This window comes from Aspergillus nomiae (assembly GCF_001204775.2).
Source record: "Aspergillus nomiae NRRL 13137 chromosome Unknown contig00532, whole genome shotgun sequence".
Classification (NCBI taxonomy): Eukaryota; Fungi; Ascomycota; class Eurotiomycetes; order Eurotiales; family Aspergillaceae; genus Aspergillus; species Aspergillus nomiae.
In genome coordinates, this window is record NW_015378587.1 from 1 (window position 1) to 18402 (window position 18402).

Genomic DNA, 18402 nt, shown 5'->3' on the forward strand with positions numbered 1-18402 from the left:
GTGTTGGGCGCGGAGGGAAGGGGTCGTGCTTGGGGGCAGGGGAATCGGTAGTGGGAAGTTGTTCTGATTTATCAAGGTCCCGGAGTTCAGGGGGGATAGAGTCATCCAGGAGATGTGCGATGACGGTCTCCGGGTTATCGTCGTAGACATCGAGTAGGCGGACGATGTACCCCGATCCCAGGTCGGGGAAGAGGTCCTGGATCTGCGTGATGAGCGACATTCGGTGAATGTGCATGTCTTCTGCTGGGGGGAGATCTGTGGTGGCGCGGCCTTTGCCTTTATCGGATCTTTTCTTTTGTTTCTGGTAGCGGTGGTGGAATACATTCGATTCGGTTTGGTATGCGCGCAGACTGGAGAGGAGATCCTGGCCGCGTTTCTGTGGGTGCGAGATTAGGTACCGGTCCAGGCGGACGAGGAGATCGGAGCTGCAGATTAGGTCGGAGAGGAGAGTGGGTTCCTTCTTTGCTGTGGGCGCATTGATCCCTGCGCTGGCCTTTAGGCTGAAGAGCTGGTCCAGAAGTAGGGAGAGGTTTGGTTTGGGGCCTTTTAGTAGAGATGTAAGGCCGACGTAGACAATGGCGACTAGTACTTTGCGGAGCTCGTCCCTCTTGTGTGCTTGGTATGCTTCGCAGCATGTGTCCAGGAAGTCGGAGCCGGCCATCAGTGCCTGGCCGCATGCGGGGAGGACAGAGCCCAGGATGGTTAATAGGCGAATGTCAGGGATGGTCTTGGGAACTTGTGCGGAGCTTGACATAGACAGCTGTTTCGTCATGGTTGTCTTTGCCTTCTCGAGGCTCGATGATATAGTCTCTTCATGCTTGTCCCATGCTTCGGACAGTAGTTTCTTCAGCGCAGAGCTGGAGGGATAGCAACTGCACATGTTACCCAGGTACTTCCATTCTAGTAGATCCGGTGGGGAGGTGGGCGCGTCCAACAAGAGTCGTCTTGTGAGCAAGAAACATAGCTTCCGTAGTGTTCTTACTTTCGACCCCGTATGCAAACCGGGCGTACCAGCACTTGCCAGCTGGTCATAGAATGAAGTCAAGAAGGTGACTGCGGAGTCATCTGTGGGTGCATGTTCTGCGAATTTCGCATCGGATGACTCTATGCGCAAGCTCAGAAGCAAAATCCACGCATCTATATAGAGCTCCCATTCCTGGGGGGGTATGGCACTCTGCACCGCGGGGGGTGGAACTGGTGCCAGAGGAGGCCAATTTGCCATGACACAGCGATTCTACAAGGATAACGATGCAGTAAGAAGAAGTATGCTTGGGAATCAAAGTTCAAAATGAAATTAAGAAAACAGAAGCCAAGAATATATCATCATCATTAAGCTTGACCAGACCAGACAATCAGCCCCATATTCTTTATCGCATTTATCAGATGGCATGTCATTGGTGGTCTGCTGACTCAGCCACCGCGGGGGCCCGATCCGGTTAGCACCAGATAGGCGAGCGCCAAGCCACCGCACCCGCACAAGCGGCGCTAAGCGCACTATGGAAAAAAAAGCGAAAGAATTCACGATAATAATAATCGCATATCGCCAGAGCTATTCCAACAGCCATCATCACCTTACCGAACCTTGAAGTTCAGGTCTTGATTGGCAACTAGCCTTACTTTGCGGTAGGTCCCCCCACTCTCACATTTATCTCTTTTTCCTTCTTCCCCTTCTTGCAACTAACCCGTCGACTTTCTAGCCATCTCAATCCCGGTCTCCCCACCGCAAACCAACCGTCAAGATGTCTTTCCAGAAGCCCGAGAAGGATTTCGGCGAGGGCCCTGTACGTTGACCCAACAGCTCTCGAATCCCAAGTTCATCTTCACGATGAAGATGACGGACGATGGGTGGAAGAGACGCTCCGAGACAATGCGCCAGCCATACTAACAGCCCTCAACAGAAGGTCCACAAGATCCGTATCACCCTTACCTCTCGCAAGGTCGCCTCCCTCGAGAAGGTTTGCTCTGAGCTGATCGACCGTGCCCGCTCCAAGTCCCTCCACGTCAAGGGTCCCGTCCGTCTTCCCACCAAGACCCTTCACATCTCCACCCGTAAGACCCCCAACGGTGAGGGTTCTAAGACCTGGGACAAGTACGAGATGCGCATCCACAAGCGTCTCATCGAGTATGTTGCACTTTATATACCCCTGTGACTGAAGAAGCGGCTACTAACGATGTGCTTTAGCCTCCTCGCCCCCACTGAGACTGTTAAGCAGATCATCATCAACATCGAGGCTGGTGTTGAGGTTGAGGTCACCATTGCCGCTTAAATTTACCCTAAAATGTTCTAGTTCAGTTCAGGGAGGGAGTGATATCCGCTCTTGACTGGGGTGGGCGAGTTTGGTGCATGCTGGGCTTTCGTCGATACCCGCTAGAATCTGGCATAAAAATGGAAAAGTTTGTGGAAAAGTATTCTTTGGTGCTGTTGCTGTAAGCTGGCCGTAGAACGTAGGGAACGTTAGGAACATGTAGAACCGTAGAATGTGTACGATTTGAGGTAGGAGTTGTAGTTCAATGTTGCTTGGTAATCCAGCTCACTGGTTGGCTGGCTGACTGAAGGCGATTGGCCCTTCATGTGATCATCATATTAAAAGAGAAGAACTATATACTACAGGGTTCGTGAAGCGCATATCGAAAAAGAAAAAAACCATGGCATCCTCAATGTTTTCCAGGCCTAAAAGTCGAAGCTCACCCATTCTGTCTTCGGTGGCACGCTTGGGATGACGCCGTCCTTGAAGTATCCGTTTTTAACAAAGAACTCATACTGTTCCGTGACCTCAGGGGTATACTCTTCCGGTTTTCCTGTTGCATCTCTCAAGCTCGCCTGGTCGGGAGGCCCATCCGGGAAGAAGATGCGAACGTATGTTTGGCGGTCTTGAGGATGCAGATAACACGGGTTGTTGTCAATATACTTGACGGGCTGTCCTTTCCATGTGGACAGTCTCTTGGTCATAGGGTCTCGGATCGTCTGGCCAGACAAGGGTGGAATGGGACTGAGCTGATTCGGATCCTCAACCTTGATAATGCCAGGAGGGCCAGTGCATGCTGTAGCGGTAGGAGCTGGTGGTTGTTGTTGGGCGGGCTGTGCGAAGCCGGCCGCTGGTTGGCCAAAGGGCGATGGAGCAGCCTGTGCTTGTTGTTGCTGTGGTTGACTGGGAGCCCCGAAAGGATTTGGTGCGGTGGATGGTTGTCCAAATGGATTGGATGATGGCTGGGGTTGGGGCTGGGGTTGGGGCTGGCCAAATGGAGATGGAGTTTGTGCGGGCTGACTGAAGCCGCCCGATGTTGCTGGGGTTGTTGATGGCTGTCCAAATCCAGAAGCTGCTGCAGGTTGTTGGCTAGCAGCCTGTGCGAACGGAGACGTGGCTGATGCAGCTTGGCCAAAACCGACACCTGCGTTCTGATTTTGGTTTGATATCGCACCAAAAGGAGACGCGTTAGTAGATGCGCCGAATGATGAACCTCCTAGCGACGAAGGTTGCCCAAACGCTGATGATTGACCGAACGCAGGCTGGCCCTGGTTCGGCTGGCCTAAACTGGGCTGCCCAAACGCTGGTTTACCAAAGGCAGGCTGACCCCCACCTAGCCCCGAAGGCTTCCCAAAGGCTGATCCCGAAGCCAATGCACTTGGTTGTCCAAAACCAGAGCTCTGCCCCAACGCAGATGGTTGACCAAATCCCGATGGTTGGCCTAAGGCCGATGGTTGACCGAACCCAGAGGGCTTGCCAAAAGCTGATCCTGAACCCAGTGTACTTGGTTGTCCAAAGCCAGAGCTCTGGCCCATTGCCGATGGTTGACCAAAACCTGATGTCTGACTACTAGCAGCTGGCTGACCAAATGCCGAGGGTTGGCCAAATGGAGATGGCCCTTGACTGGACGCAGGACCTGTCTTGCCTTCTGTAATATCAATTCTATTTGGATGCTCGTTGATACCATCGACGATGTATTTCACGGCACCGCCAAGGTCGCTCAATATGACATCCATCTGCTTCAGTGCCTCTGCGTACAAAGCCTGAGCCTCTTGGACTGCCTGCTCCGCATTCCCTGCAGCAGCAGCTTCATAGTGACGCAGCCGCAGCTCTTCGAAAGATTGCTCCCGCTGGACACCCCCAAACAATTGCTTTGGGGCGTTTTTACCAGGACCATAACAAGAAAAGACCCATTCTGGACGGCCTTTACCAGCGGTTAGGTCGATCTTGATATCATCTGCTGTGACACCATAGCTTTGCTTGCGTCAGTGGGGGGATTTCCTCTTGCCAGAAGTGCATCACTTACTTTGCTGGCTGCTGGTTCTGTTGCGCAGAACGACCTGTACAAGAGTTAGATACAGAGTATACACGATAGACCGTCGCAAAACGCGAATTAAAAAAGTGCTCGTTAAGGCTAGTTCCAATAAGTACTCCGGACAGTGGGTAGAGTGATTAACATTCCTCAAGCGAAGACCCTGTAGCTCACAATATCCCTAGAGGAACTTGTGACAAAAGTCTATGCACTAAGATGGGAACACGAAGCATTCAGAGGTTTCAGAAGAGAGACAACAAGGGTGCAAAAGAGAATAAATCAAAAGGAAGGCATACCTCCAAAGCCTCCTCCACCGCCACCACCTCCTCCAGACAGGACTCCAAAACGGTTCCCTGAGCCTAAACTTGATTGGCCGGGGTGCTCAAATTTGCAGCGTTCTAATTCAATGGTCAGTAAATCGTCCACCAACAGTTTGGAAGTCGGAAAGAAAAGACTGAGATTCGAAGGGGGTAACTCTACCTCCAAATCTACAGCGGCCTTGCTGGAAGAAGCTGCAGACCACCATTTTGCTTTCCTTTCTGATATCGGACTTGACTGGAGATCAAAGTTCCCTGCTGGACTTTTGCAACGGGGTTCTTCCGATCGAGAATGACGCTTGACGGGATATCAGCAGGTCAAGTTCATTATCTAGCATATATTCGCGATCAATCCCCGGAGTGCACAATGAGAGTGGAAGATCCTTGTTGATGAGCTGCCAGCGAATGAAGTTGTTGTTCATCAGTCTGAAGTTTATGCCGGTGACAATACATTTCACCCAGTCGGAGTGCTTCCTGGCCTGCGCATAACCTGGCCAAAGTACGGCGTCGGTATTGGTAAATTACATGATCCATTCTATGACACTGCCAAAAAAAACATTCGCCATTTAGGGGTTCTTATGAAGACTATTTTGATTTTATATCAATCTTTGACTTCCTGATACGGTGCTGTGTTAAGTACTAATATTACAAAGCGAATTTACGAAGGCTCCAAATGCAAACTCCAAATTCTCCAATCTCCAAACCGGATCCATAAGTATTGAAATCGTGTCGCATTTCCAATAGTGCTGCGAGCTCATTTCACGAAACTTGGCCATTGCAGTAGACTTACTATGTCTGCGATGGTTGAATACCTTGTCTGAGAATGTCCCAGTTCAGTCCATCGACCTTCTTGCCGCCCAAGGACTCGAGATCGGCAGACAAGTTTTCTAACTTCCCTGTCGCAAGACGGCGCATCATGACGGTGTCCTTAGCGCCATGCAACCCCTTTGCATTTCCACGGAGAAGACTGTCCTCGAACCACCCCTCTTCCTGGTCATCGAAGGGAAGACCAATCAATTCCATAGCGCGCTTGCTCCGGGTCTCGCCCGCTTCGGTCGAGTGCACGAATTCAATAAGCTGCGCAAGGTAATTCTGGCGAAGCGAGTCGTCATAGTTTCGGGTAAAGTAAAAGGCCTCCGTAATACTGGAGCGACAAAGGGTTCTGAAGAATGCTTTCTGGACCTTTGTGGATGCCAGTGGTGGGCTTACGGTGAGATAATATGCCATTACGAGGCTGTTATCGTGCTTGGGAAGCTGTGGGAGGGTGAGAACGTAAAGGATTTCATCGGGAAATGTTGGAATGATGGAGGGTTCGGTCAAATATTCGATAGCGCGCTAGATTGACCGACGGCGTTAGCAAGCAAGCTATCATGGATCGCATGCCCGGTCTCCTCAACGTACCCTGAATTCTAACCTGTCCAGGTTCCAAAGCCCTTCAATGAAGAGACGGTACTTTTCAGGTAGATGGAATCGCCGCGAAAATTGTGAGGCATAGTCATTGGCTGCCCGGCAGTCCTTCAAGAGGTAGTAGATCAAGGCCTGCTTGTGATGGATATCCAGTGGGGATGATACGATGTGCCCGAAAAGGGTTCGGAGGTCTGCGTTGGACTTTGGAGGGTATACTTTCGTGACTATATAGTTATGCTGGTCAGGAACCTTGTACATCATCATCAATGTTTGATCGATATTACCTGCTTTCACGCCGAGCAGTCCTAGGAGTCTGTCGGCGAACAGCTGGTTCTCCAAAGCCCGGCGGTTGGACAGAATCTGTTCAATGACCTTGCCATCATATACAAAGTTCTTGTTGAAGGAGAAAACACTGTCGAAATCTTCCCAAGGCGCCATTTTGGGCCGCGCCACACTCTTGGATAGCTGAGAGGCCTTTTTGATATGAATGCCAAAGATTACTCTTATCGTGTTTGACCCGTACCATGGTTACAATACATACGGATGACATAATACGGGCGGTGGCGGCCAGAAGTGTTGTGGCAGAAAAACAAGGCTTTTCCTCTTTGGGCGACAATGTAAACAACCCACTTCCACCCACCTGCGCTTTTTCAACCAGCCGGTAACATCGCGACATTGTCCCCATTCACACTCGCCTTCATGAGGCCCTCCTTTGCGGACCGTACCACAACAGCATAATGTCGTCAATCGCAAAAGGCAGGCCATCCCGGCGCTCTGTTCGAAGAAGCTATGTCATGTCGGAGACATCTGAAGAGGAAGATCCCGGAAATGTGACCCCCACACCGTCTCAGCATGATGATGAAGAGGAGAATGAAGACGATTACACACCAGTTCCAAAGAAACCAAGCACAAGGAGACGGACTAGTAGGCGTACGACAGCTGATGCGCCTGCACCTACGCCTAGCACCGCACGCCCAGCAAAAAGGCCCCGCAGGTCGACAACCCCGGAGCAGGAGGAGGCTTCGCAAGTTGGTGAATCGAACGACGAAGGGAGTAGTGTTGCATCTGTACAAGAGCCTGAATCGCCTTCACAGAATGTGGCGGCGACGAAACGAAGGAGTATGTCATCCCGCAAGAGTCGTGAGTCCACGACACCCAAACCGGAACGGTCCTCAGTCGAACCGTCTGTGCCACCCCAGTCCCAAGCCCGATCTCAGAGAGGCAGCGTGCCACCGCTCAACGATATCACCGAATCCGCAGTGAACAAGTCACCTTCGCCCGAGGACACAAAGTCGCAAGTTTCGATCATTAATCCCAATTCGACCATCCTCGAAAAGCCGATGGATATCATGATGAAGGCGCGCAACTTGGCTCCTCCGACGATGCCTGAGGAACCATCAGGACCGAAGAGTCGCATGGTCATCAAGACTTTAATCCTTAACAACTTTAAAAGTTACGCAGGGAAACAGATCGTAGGACCCTTCCACGCTTCTTTTTCCTCGGTTGTTGGTCCAAATGGTTCCGGAAAATCCAATGTGATTGATGCGTTGCTATTCGTGTTTGGCTTCCGAGCCAGCAAAATGCGACAAGGCAAAATCTCCGCCCTGATTCATAACTCTGCTGATTTTCCAGATCTGCCCTTCTGCGAAGTTGAGGTTCATTTCCAAGAGGTCCTCGATCTGCCAGACGGAACACACGAAATAGTCCCAGATTCCCAACTGCTTATCTCTCGAAAGGCGTTTAAAAACAACACTAGCAAATATTACATGAATGGCAAGGAAACAAACTTTACTGCCGTGACGACCTTGCTCCGTGACCGAGGAATCGACCTCGACCATAAGCGATTCCTGATTCTCCAGGGTGAAGTCGAGTCCATTGCCCAGATGAAGGCAAAGGCCGGCAATGAACATGAGGACGGGCTTCTCGAATATCTTGAAGACATTATCGGAACTTCGAAATACAAGGCCCCCATTGACGAAGCGGCCGCCGAACTAGAAACGCTCAACGACGTCTGTGTTGAGAAGAACAACCGTGTGCAGCACGTGGAGAAGGAAAGGAATTCTCTAGAGGACAAGAAAGATAAAGCTCTTTCCTACCTCAATGACGAAAATGAGCTCACCCAGAAGCAGTCGGCGCTGTATCAGATTTACATTGAGGAATGTGCCGATAACATCCGCGTCACGGAAGAGGCCATCCTCCAAATGCAGGAACTGTTGAACATGGAACTTGAGAAGCACGAAGGCAACGAATCCGGGATCAAGGAGCTTGAGAAAGCTTACAAGCGCGGCATGCGTGAATACGAAAACATGGAGAAGGAAGTACAAGCTTTGGCAAAAGAAATGGCAAAGTACGACAAGGAGTCCGTCAAATTTGAGGAAAAGAAGAAGTTCTTGGTTGGTAAACAAAAGAAGCTGGAGAAGACGATGCAAACTGCTCGTTTGGCTGCTTCTGAATGTGAAAGCTTGGTTGAGAAACATACTAGTGATATCACCAAGAAGACCAAAGAAACGACGGATCTAGAGAAAGAGCTGAGAGGGGAAGAGGATGAATTGTCGGCAATCCGTGAAAGCTTAAAGGGCAAAACCCAGGGTCTTTCGGATAAGATCACGGCCAAACAGAAGTCACTTGAACCATGGGATGAAAAGATCAACAAAAAAGTCTCCGCTGTTGCAGTGGCACAAAGTGAGCTTGACATTCTCCGAGAGAGAAGCAATGCCGGTGCTGTACTCCTGGAGGAAGCACAGAGCAAGGTTTCATCTATCGAGGAAACGCTAGCCGCCAAGGAAACCGATCTTGAGGAACGGAAAGAACAAAAGGCCGTTCTTGAGGAAGAGGTCGCGAAGCTCAAGCACGACCTCAAAAAGTATGCCCACAGGGAGCCAGATGTTCGCGCTCATGTCTCCAGCGCCCGGCAAAAAGCCGACGAAGCAAGAGCTAGCCTTGCAAGCACGCAAAACCGTGGCAGCGTACTGTCCGGCCTCATGCGTCTCAAGGAATCTGGCCGTATCGAAGGGTTCCATGGACGACTTGGAAACCTCGGGACAATCGATGAGAAATATGACGTGGCTATATCCACGGCTTGTCCGGCGTTGGAAAATATGGTGGTAGACACAGTCGAGGTTGGTCAACAATGCATCGACTATCTGCGGAAGAACAACCTTGGCCGAGCCAACTTTATACTTCTAGATCGTCTTCCACGACGGGATATGTCAGCGGTATTCACCCCGGAGAGTGTCCCACGTTTATTTGATCTCGTGAAGCCCAAGGATCCGAAATTTGCTCCTGCCTTCTACAGCGTGATGCAGAATACTCTTGTCGCCAAGGACCTAGAGCAAGCCAATCGCATTGCCTACGGTGCCAGACGATGGAGAGTAGTGACCCTTGATGGGCAGCTCATCGATACGTCCGGTACCATGAGTGGTGGTGGTACCCGTGTTGCCCGTGGTGCAATGTCATCGAAGCAGGTCGCGGACACCAGCAAAGAGCAGGTTGCAAGGCTCGAAGGTGACCTCGAGGAAATGGAAAGGAAGTTCCAGGCTTTCCAGGAGAAGCAAAGGCATATCGAGGCGGCGATGAGAGAGAAGTCCGAGGAAATCCCCCGTGTCGAGACGAAGATTCAGAAGATCTTGATCGAGATTGAAAGTGCCAACCGTAGTCTCGCAGATGCCCAGCGGCGCGTGAAGGAGTTGAGTGCTGCTCACAAGCCATCCAAGACAGATGCAGCCCAGGCTGCAGCTCTAGAGAAGCAGATCGCTTCTCTCGAAGAGGAAATTGAAGATCTCCGTTCACAGAAGGGAGGCATTGAAGAAGAGATTCAAACTCTACAGAACAAGATCATGGAGGTTGGTGGTGTAAGATTGCGTGGTCAGAAGGCTAGAGTCGACGGTCTGAAAGAGCAGATCGGCATGCTTGCCGAAGAGATCTCAAATGCGGAAGTCGGGAAGTCTAAGAACGAGAAGCTTATAGCCAAACATCAAAAAACACGTGGAGATGCTGAAGAGGAGCTCGAGCATGTTACCGAGGACCTTGACAAGCTGAATGAGGATGTCTCCAACCAGGCTAACGATGCATCTGGCTGGAAGCAAAAGGTAGAGGAAGCACAAGAGGCCCTCGAATCGAAGAAGGGCGACCTCAAGACCGTGAAGGCAGAGTTGGATGAGAAGGTGGCCGAATTAAACGAATCTCGGGCCACAGAAATCGAAATGCGCAATAAGCTTGAGGAGAATCAAAAGGCTTTGGCAGAGAATGAAAAGCGCGGGCGCTACTGGCACGAGAAGCTCTCCAAGTTGTCATTGCAGAATGTGAGCGACCTTGGAAATGAGGAAGCACCTGCAGAGCTGCAGACTTATACCAAGGATGAGTTATTGGAGATGAACAAGGAGTCTTTGAAAGCTACAATTGCAGCTTTGGAAGAGAAGACGCAGAACTCACCTGTTGACCTCTCTGTGATCGAAGAGTACCGTCGCCGATCAGCTGAACACGAAGCGCGCTCAGCGGATCTCAATACTGCCCTCGCATCTCGTGACAGTGCTAAAGCCCGTCTTGACGGCCTTCGATCTGCTCGATTGAATGGATTCATGGAAGGCTTTAGCATCATCTCACTCCGCCTGAAGGAGATGTACCAGATGATTACGATGGGTGGTAATGCAGAGCTAGAACTAGTGGATTCTTTAGATCCTTTCTCTGAGGGTATCTTGTTCTCCGTCATGCCTCCGAAGAAGAGCTGGAAGAACATTGGCAACTTGTCCGGTGGTGAGAAGACACTGTCTAGTTTGGCCCTGGTTTTCGCCTTGCACCATTACAAGCCTACGCCGCTGTATGTCATGGACGAAATCGATGCCGCCTTGGATTTCAGAAACGTAGGTGCACCCCCATTGTCTCTCGACAGCACAAGCAACTAACCCAAGTGTTCCAGGTCTCCATCGTGGCTTCATACATCAAAGAGAGGACAAAGAACGCGCAATTCATTGTTATCTCCTTGAGAAACAACATGGTAAGCTCCTCAACCTGGTGGGCTGCTCTTGGATATCGCTAACGGATAGTAGTTCGAACTTGCATCGCGCCTGGTCGGTGTCTACAAGGTCAACCATAAGACGAAGAGCGTGACCATCGAGAACAAGGACTATATCAAGAGACAGTAATGAATGCAGAACATAGGGTGCTTGTTGTTTTTCGCTGCTTTCTCAACGAATGTTTATGAGCCGGAAATGGATTGGAATATGTTGTGGTTCATGTTTGTTCGGTGTGATGGGTTTCTGCAAGTATTTTTGATTCTTTTATGATGTCCACGGATACCGATAAAGATTTTGGGATAGGTCACTTCTATTCGGTTGAACATGTTCTTCATTGTGTTCTACAGTATATAATTTTCTCATGACGGATGGATATCTCTGCGACTTACGTCTAGTTTACCATCAGTTTGAATCTTCAGATCGATTAATTGATCACATCTCTATCGGTCAACCCTTAAACACGGCATCTATATGATGCATTTCTTAAACACTCACTTGCATGCACTGGCATGCTCTTAGCCATAGAAGACGGGGAGGAGAGCGATCACCTATAGAGTTGGAGAAGAGCAAGGTACGAAGCACAATGATATATATAAGGACGCCACCTACGCACTAGCCAACGATGGCCGACTGAACGCTAACCTTGGGGAGACAGTTATACTTCTTGGAAAGACGCCAGTAGGTTTCTTACCACCATCGTATCGTAGATATAGAACGGGAGTGATACTGTCTTTGCGATGCGGTCTGCTACAATACTAGCACACGTGTATATAAACTTATATAATAAAATATTTCTACTAGTAGTATATTATATCATCGACTAACTCACATTGGGCTTGGATCCTAGAGTCTTTCATGTCGCCGTAGAATGGGATATTCTGTCATTGTGGAATGCTTTTGCGGGTATATATTTCCAGGCTTTCCTCGGTGGAATATTGAATAGAATGGCTAATTCATGAGCAAATCATTGGGAGATGTTCCAGCCAGTATCGAGGCAATGATATTCTAGATCGATCCTCGATTACGATAGTACTCGAGATTTATCAATTCGATATCTCTTCTTACATAGAGCAAGTCTACGGATACACACTTCTCGATTAAATCATAGTGTTTGATTCAAACCCAGAGAAAGGGCCCTGTTGAGATAGAATACATACAAGCATGTCAAATGTCGCGCGAGCGTTTCGTTCATCGCTTTCGTAACGACATTCATATCATGAACCAAGTGCTTGCCAGCCTCGTCCTCTCCCTTGATATTATTAAAAAATATGAGTAGTAAAGTGCGTATTCGAAGTTGAAAGGGAATCGAGCAAAACTAGATCATTTGTTCACCCACGCTTGGAAAGAAGTAAAGAAACTGGATAGAGGTATGTTGCCCAAAATAAACCGAAACTCCGCTTCCATCTTAAAAGGCGCCGTAGTCTATGTCGAATCCGTCCGTCAATGTCACAAAGGCTAAGAAATGAAAGAACAAAAGAAAAAAACACAAAAACAGGTCATTGTCATTGACCGTCATTCATGAAACAATATCCACTCGGTTATAATGGGATATTGTAAAGATGCACGTGGAACCGTGATCTGTTATGTGAAGGAGTTTGATAGCGACCATCAATGTGGGTTATGCAACAACTGATCGGCGTGGTGCGATAGGGATAGGCTTGGGACCCGAAGATATATCAAGTGTCGACATCCCAAGGTCGCTATCTTCGTATTTCTGCGACGTCTTCGGTTTATTGCCAGTCGCGATCGAAGACCGTCGCGTTTCCTCGCCGTCACGTATCGTACTGCAGACGAATCGTTCTTCAGAAATGGGGTCGGCTCCGAACATCGAGCCTAACTGTTGCAAGAGAGCGACAAAGTTTGCGTGAATTTCTGCAAAGATGTACTGGTTGCCCACAATCTCGCTGAGATTCCTTGCCTTCACCTGGCCAGGGCGGCGAAGCTGACCATCTGGATCAAGGGCGCGGCCGGTGAGGAAGGAAGAGACTGGGGTGTACTGTCTATTGTTCGTTCGATCGGGTCCTCGATTCTGCTCTTCACGACGCTTTTCTTCCTCCTGATATTTCTCAGCTGATTTGACGATTCCCGCTGAGATTCGGCCGAAAGCGCGCCATATCACCGGACAAGCACGGAACGCCCTGCCAGTGTCTTTGCCGGCCAGGGCAACCAATGCGTAGCTGCGCCGTTTCCCGCGTGCCATCGGGTCCGGAAGGCGAAAGACAAATGCGATGGTATACCCTGCAGAGGAGTCGCCAAAACATAAGGGACCGGAGGAAGCACCTTGCGGGAGGAGCTCACAACTCAAGGTTCGAATGGAAGAACGTCGGAGAAGAGCATAATCTGCTGGGTTTGGAGGGCCTCGGAGCGAAAGATAGGTGAGAATATGTGTGTGGCAAGAGGCATCGGATGCAACCGAGGAGGAATGTAAAGACTCAGGGTAGGAGGCGTGTCCATGCGGGTCGTGTGCACCGTCTTCAGTTTCGGGGTGACTTGAGCCGCAAGAGTAGACGACCTCTCTCGAGCGCAAAACGGGACTCCCGTTTTTCCCTTTACCATCGCTCTTAGGCGTACCGGGAGCGCCGGGAGGGAGCTGCTTGCTCACATCTTCGGGCAAGGTCAAGCTACAGCTTGCGCAGGTATCGCCTTCTGCGCCTCCGAGTGGATTCAATCTCTGCTGGGCGTCTGCTGGATTGGCCTGCGGCTTGATGAAGTAGGGGTGATCCTCGATTTTTTCCAAGTCGGCTTTGCCGGGAAGTTTTCCGGGAAGTTTGGATGAATTGGAGTCCTTGCCATAAATGGGGCTCTGTAGATGAGAAGATATCGTGTCATGAGAAGTTGCAGGGGTGTCGTCGGGAGAGAAATCGGATCTGTCTGGGTAGCATTGCGAGCAGGAGAATGGCAAGACCTGCGAGCAGATGATCGAGGTGGGACCATGCACCTCGCAGAAATGCGTCAAGGAGAGCTGGTGGACGAACAGTTAGTTTCGGACAAGTAACTCTCCGAGAAATACGAGCAGATGTTGGAGACCCCCACGGCGAGAGGGAGGCGAACAATGATGAGATCATCATTCTGGAGAGGTCCCATGCGACCATGGTGCGCTCAACACATGAATTGGGTCACAGGCCAATTCATAGAGGAAGGTAGAAAGCATCCATGGGGAAGTGGGTAACAGTGATAAAATACACATTGTTACGTTCGATGCGATAGAGCGCAGGGGACGGATGGGATAGTAAGGGCGATAGCGTTGTGCGTCCAAGCCGGAAAATATAGTTCATACTTACAATGAAATCCATATCCACGAGTATTAACGTCTAGCAGTATCCAACAACCATATTAGACCATTATTTCGATACATGCTTTCCGAGAATGAAGAACCAAGTGGCGAAGATCGTGGTTGTCGCAACGACGCAGGGTCGAACACTGCAGTCAGACTGAGAGATAGCGAGTGCGGAATGTATGTAGGGTCGAATCTGGCTGGACCCGGGGGTTTTCCAGACCAAAGCAAGTCAAAATTCGAGAGAGCGAGAGAGTGTGTTAGCTGCAAACACGACTCGACACCCTCGTCGTCGCTGGGGAAAGGGCTGCAAAGGCCAGCTTGCAGACCAAGAAACTGGACGTAAAGGAAGGAAAGAAACGAAGGGAGAGGAGGCGAATATTAAAGATGAAAGAACCGACGAGTCTACTTTTCCACTGGCAGGATCGTTACTATGCAAGATTAATGGATCAAAAGGAAGGGGGGGGTGGAAAGACTCCCAATGTGGATCCGCCATCGGCTGCGTACGGTATCGTTCCGTACGGTCATGGTTCAGGCCGAGAACAGTAGGAGGCCCAATGACCTTTGACCCAAACAAAAGCCTCAAGCCACTTTCTTTCCCCCACTAGGCCTTTTTCAATTCTTTTTCACTGTTGAATGATTTCTCCCCGTCCATACAGACCGATTACATCTTATGTATGGAAGCAAGGTTGGAGGGGCAGTCATTCATTCATGCATTCGATTCATTGTACATATGTACATACATACATACATATGTACACACCTACATCAAATGTACGTACTTAGAGAATGACCTACAGAGGGAGTACTTCCATGATTAGTATTGTACCTCCGGAATGGAGTTCTTGTAGTACTGTACGGTCGTATCTATAGGATTCTTTGGCTCACCCTCGAATATTATATTACGAAAGGGCCTCTCCCTCGTACAACGTAATCCCTCATTGTTTGATTCAGATTCTCAGCGCTAACACAATTCCTCGTCCAACGGAGTAAATAAATAAAACGAAAACCCAATTCTGCTGGATCTGGTTCGCTTGTGGTGAATGAAACTAGCTGAGATCGTTCAGTTCTTGGCCAACTAGTCGGATGGAGCCCCGACAGAAAACGGTCTTCCCCCAGCCCATAGTATTAGTTACACCGAACTTAACTCGACAATCTTCCATGTTGATGATATGCTAGTATGCTTGTAGACTGAAACTATACTTGTTCGCTTAATCAGGCTGAGACGTTTCAGGAGAGATCATCGATTCAAGGGGACGAGCAGAAAAGGAAGGTCATTCATTCATTCATTCATTCATTCATACCGGTGGTAAGGAAGTTACCAAGAACGTCTCGGGAAAACACCCAAGGCTTGTACAGGCTTGCCAGAGTGGAAGGAATCTCTCCGTACCCAATTTGACGGGACAGCGTCTGGCCGCTAAAATCGATGCTCCCCGATTTCTTTACGCAATCGAAGGTTTGTAGAACGGGAAATGGAAGAAGTCAATCGCAGATCCATCCTTATCCTTTTTCCGCGGTTCTTTGCCTTTTTCCCTCTCTCTTTTTTCTTTTCTTTTCTTTTTTCTTTTTTGCTTTTCTTCCCTCTCTTTCAACCAACTTTCCGAGAAATAAAAAAAGTACATTAATGACGATTATTGACTGCTTCCAGCAAGGCACTTCAACAAACAGGCTTTTTCTTCTTTGTTTGGAAATATATTTTTATCTATATAAAAAAAAGCCCGGCTTAAAATAAAATAGAATTATTAGGGGAAATTGTCTATGGAATTTATTTGCCCGGTGACCATGAAAGGGAAGAAAATAGATTAAAAATAAATAAACCACAAAATAAAATAAAAAATAAAAAATAAAGCCAAATAAGATAAATCCAAGACGAATTGAAGAAAATCCGCAGTACCCATCCTCAAGTCAGGAATAGGAATACCTATTTGCCGTCCCAATGCCGGCTGTCCCGCGACGACCTGTTCCCTGGCTTTTATCGGTATGATCCCCGTCGACTGTGTCCCTAGAGTCTGGAATTGAGAATCACGATAAGCCTCAAGGTAATCAGTGCATTCTTTGGATCTGGGAGCAATCAAATCACAGCCATGGTAAACAATCATGCCGGAGGTCTAGGGTTATGGTAACCCTGCCGTAACTTACGGTTGGAACCGTTTTCGTCCGGCTCTCCATTTGTCTTCAAGCCAACCCCGATCGAGTAAAGCTCCACGAGAGAGGATCCGAAGCAGGCTAGACTCCATCACATGTCCCAGGAGGGGATTCACGTTTGCTGCCTCAGCCCTTAAAATGGAGTTTGTCCTGTTTCTTAAGTCCGCTAGCTGTTCCATCTCGAAACCTCGGTGGGAGCAAGTAAATAGCAAATACTACCTACGGATAAATCCTCTCGGAGTCCGGAGTATTCTCATGGGAAAATACACAGAAAAAAAATATACTTACGAAGTACTAACAAAAGGGGGTTTCAAATACAAAACAACCGGTCTTTCCCCGGGGTCGACTCCGTAGACTACTACCAAATCATCCTTCCTCAAGCACAACGAAAAGTACAGACGAGGATATACTCCGTGATTCGGTGCACACCACACTGTCAGACGGTCGAGAGCCTTGTCACTCCAATTCCTGGCCCTCCGATTTGCTACGAGGAACAGAGGTCTAGAAGGAAGCAAAAATAACCTTTTTTCGTTTCAGTGGACTCGGAATCGCGGCACTCAAACCGACTATCATATGCTACTCGTTACTACTTCTGGCAGCAGGAAGTTCACTCCATGGGACAGTAAAACCTAGAGTAAAAAAAGAATATTTTAGCATCGACAGAACTTCTGGTTCGTGGTTCCACCTCGCCTTGTGGTAAACCCGGTTCAGCCCAATCTTGGGGGGAGCCATGCGGGTGTCGTCGCCTACGTACTCTTGTACATACATACACTAGATAGTATCACTAACCTACATTTGTTGCTGCATGCGGAGTGCAGCTCCCCGTCGATGATAATTAGCGGGATGTCACGGGACTGACAGACGGGGGAGTCCCTTCCAATTCGCCCCCGATACCAACTACCGATGATTACCCATGCGAGATCGGGATCATCGCCGAGGAGAGAAAGAGAGAGGGTGTGAATGAGAGTGTCTGGTACGGGGACTTGTCGTCTGGAAGCGACTCTGGTGAGGGATCCCGGGAGGTTTCGCGCGAAATAACGCCGAACTAATCCTGAGCTCTGAGGAGTGAGGACGGATCAATGCGGCTGGGGTTGGATGCGACCGGCGGGATTCCCTGTCGCCCAATGTCACGGTGCAGGGTGGACAGTGCGTCCTCTAAGTTCATCCCTCCCTTACATTCTACATAGCGAACTACTGGTCGGGTGGTCAGGTCGTATGTTAGACAGTCCATACATACCTATAGCGAGTCCCTGTTAATGCCATGGATTCACTTGGTCGCGGCATTAGGGTTTGAGACATGTGAAGGTCGTAGCTCTTATCAGGCTGAGCGATGTGATAGATCTGGAGTGTGATGGAGATGATGCATATAGCTCCATACCGATAAAAGCTCCGTATCTGCAATACAATGCGATTGTCAACCCGAAGTGAAGCTGATTTTAGACACTACCGATATCATCCTCATTCCTTTCTCTTCACTAGTCCCCATCCGATTAAAATGATCCCCAGCCGTACTTAATCATTATCCGCCGCCCTCTAATCTCGCATAATCCTTATCTGAAACACCCTCGTCCGTAATCAGCCTTAAGACATGGATATTAGCGAATGTAGACAGGGTTTCTCGGTTTATATCCGAACAGGCTATATATATTGACTATGGGGATCGAGTAGGTATTCCATCCCATTCCATTGCAGAGGTGTTCCTGCAGAGACGATGTCAAATCGAAGTTCCGTACGGATGAAGCAGGTTTACCCGATTACTACTCGAGTCTAGAAGCAACTTGCTTACATGCATCCTGTATGGATGGATTTACCAAGTTACCGACTTACATACAATTACGGTACTACAATGACAGAACCACCACCGATTCACAGAATGGTAAGCAAGCACACGACCTCACTCCACTTCTTCTCACGTAAATAACCAGCTTAGGTCCTGGGATCCATGGAGTTGCCTTCCTTGCCAAATGTA

At 49.1% G+C, this 18402-nt stretch overlaps 5 protein-coding genes across 5 annotated transcripts; 2 read left to right on the forward strand and 3 right to left on the reverse strand.

Moving 5' to 3' along the window:
- On the reverse strand, nucleotides 1-1222 carry ANOM_011215 (ASCC2 family CUE domain-containing protein; the record flags this gene model as incomplete). Its single annotated transcript, XM_015556471.1, has 1 exon — nucleotides 1-1222. A coding segment is annotated over one exon (1222 nt), but the record flags the coding sequence as incomplete, so codon positions are not given.
- A 314-nt stretch (nucleotides 1223-1536) lies between these two features.
- Nucleotides 1537-2409, forward strand: S10a (40S ribosomal protein uS10). The gene is made up of 4 exons (XM_015556472.1): nucleotides 1537-1623; nucleotides 1698-1781; nucleotides 1899-2122; nucleotides 2183-2409. The coding sequence occupies exons 2-4, from the start codon at nucleotides 1740-1742 to the stop codon at nucleotides 2265-2267; spliced, it is 351 nt and encodes a 116-aa protein (XP_015401757.1). The 5' UTR covers nucleotides 1537-1623; nucleotides 1698-1739; the 3' UTR covers nucleotides 2268-2409.
- A 262-nt stretch (nucleotides 2410-2671) lies between these two features.
- On the reverse strand, nucleotides 2672-6440 carry ANOM_011217 (uncharacterized protein; the record flags this gene model as incomplete). Its single annotated transcript, XM_015556473.1, has 5 exons — nucleotides 2672-4220; nucleotides 4273-4306; nucleotides 4575-4676; nucleotides 5408-5930; nucleotides 5997-6440. 5 exons carry the CDS (start codon nucleotides 6438-6440, stop codon nucleotides 2672-2674), a joined length of 2652 nt encoding a protein of 883 aa, XP_015401758.1.
- Nucleotides 6441-6739: 299 nt separating this feature from the next.
- Nucleotides 6740-11143, forward strand: smc4 (condensin subunit SMC4; the record flags this gene model as incomplete). The annotated part of the gene is made up of 3 exons (XM_015556474.1): nucleotides 6740-10861; nucleotides 10918-10995; nucleotides 11048-11143. 3 exons carry the CDS (start codon nucleotides 6740-6742, stop codon nucleotides 11141-11143), a joined length of 4296 nt encoding a protein of 1431 aa, XP_015401754.1.
- Nucleotides 11144-12632: 1489 nt separating this feature from the next.
- ANOM_011219 (folliculin domain-containing protein) lies at nucleotides 12633-14479 on the reverse strand (the record flags this gene model as incomplete). The annotated part of the gene is made up of 2 exons (XM_015556475.1): nucleotides 14296-14479; nucleotides 12633-13976 (listed from the first exon to the last, which is right to left on the reverse strand). The coding sequence occupies exons 1-2, from the start codon at nucleotides 14305-14307 to the stop codon at nucleotides 12633-12635; spliced, it is 1356 nt and encodes a 451-aa protein (XP_015401755.1). The 5' UTR covers nucleotides 14308-14479.
- Nucleotides 14480-18402: the final 3923 nt, after the last annotated feature.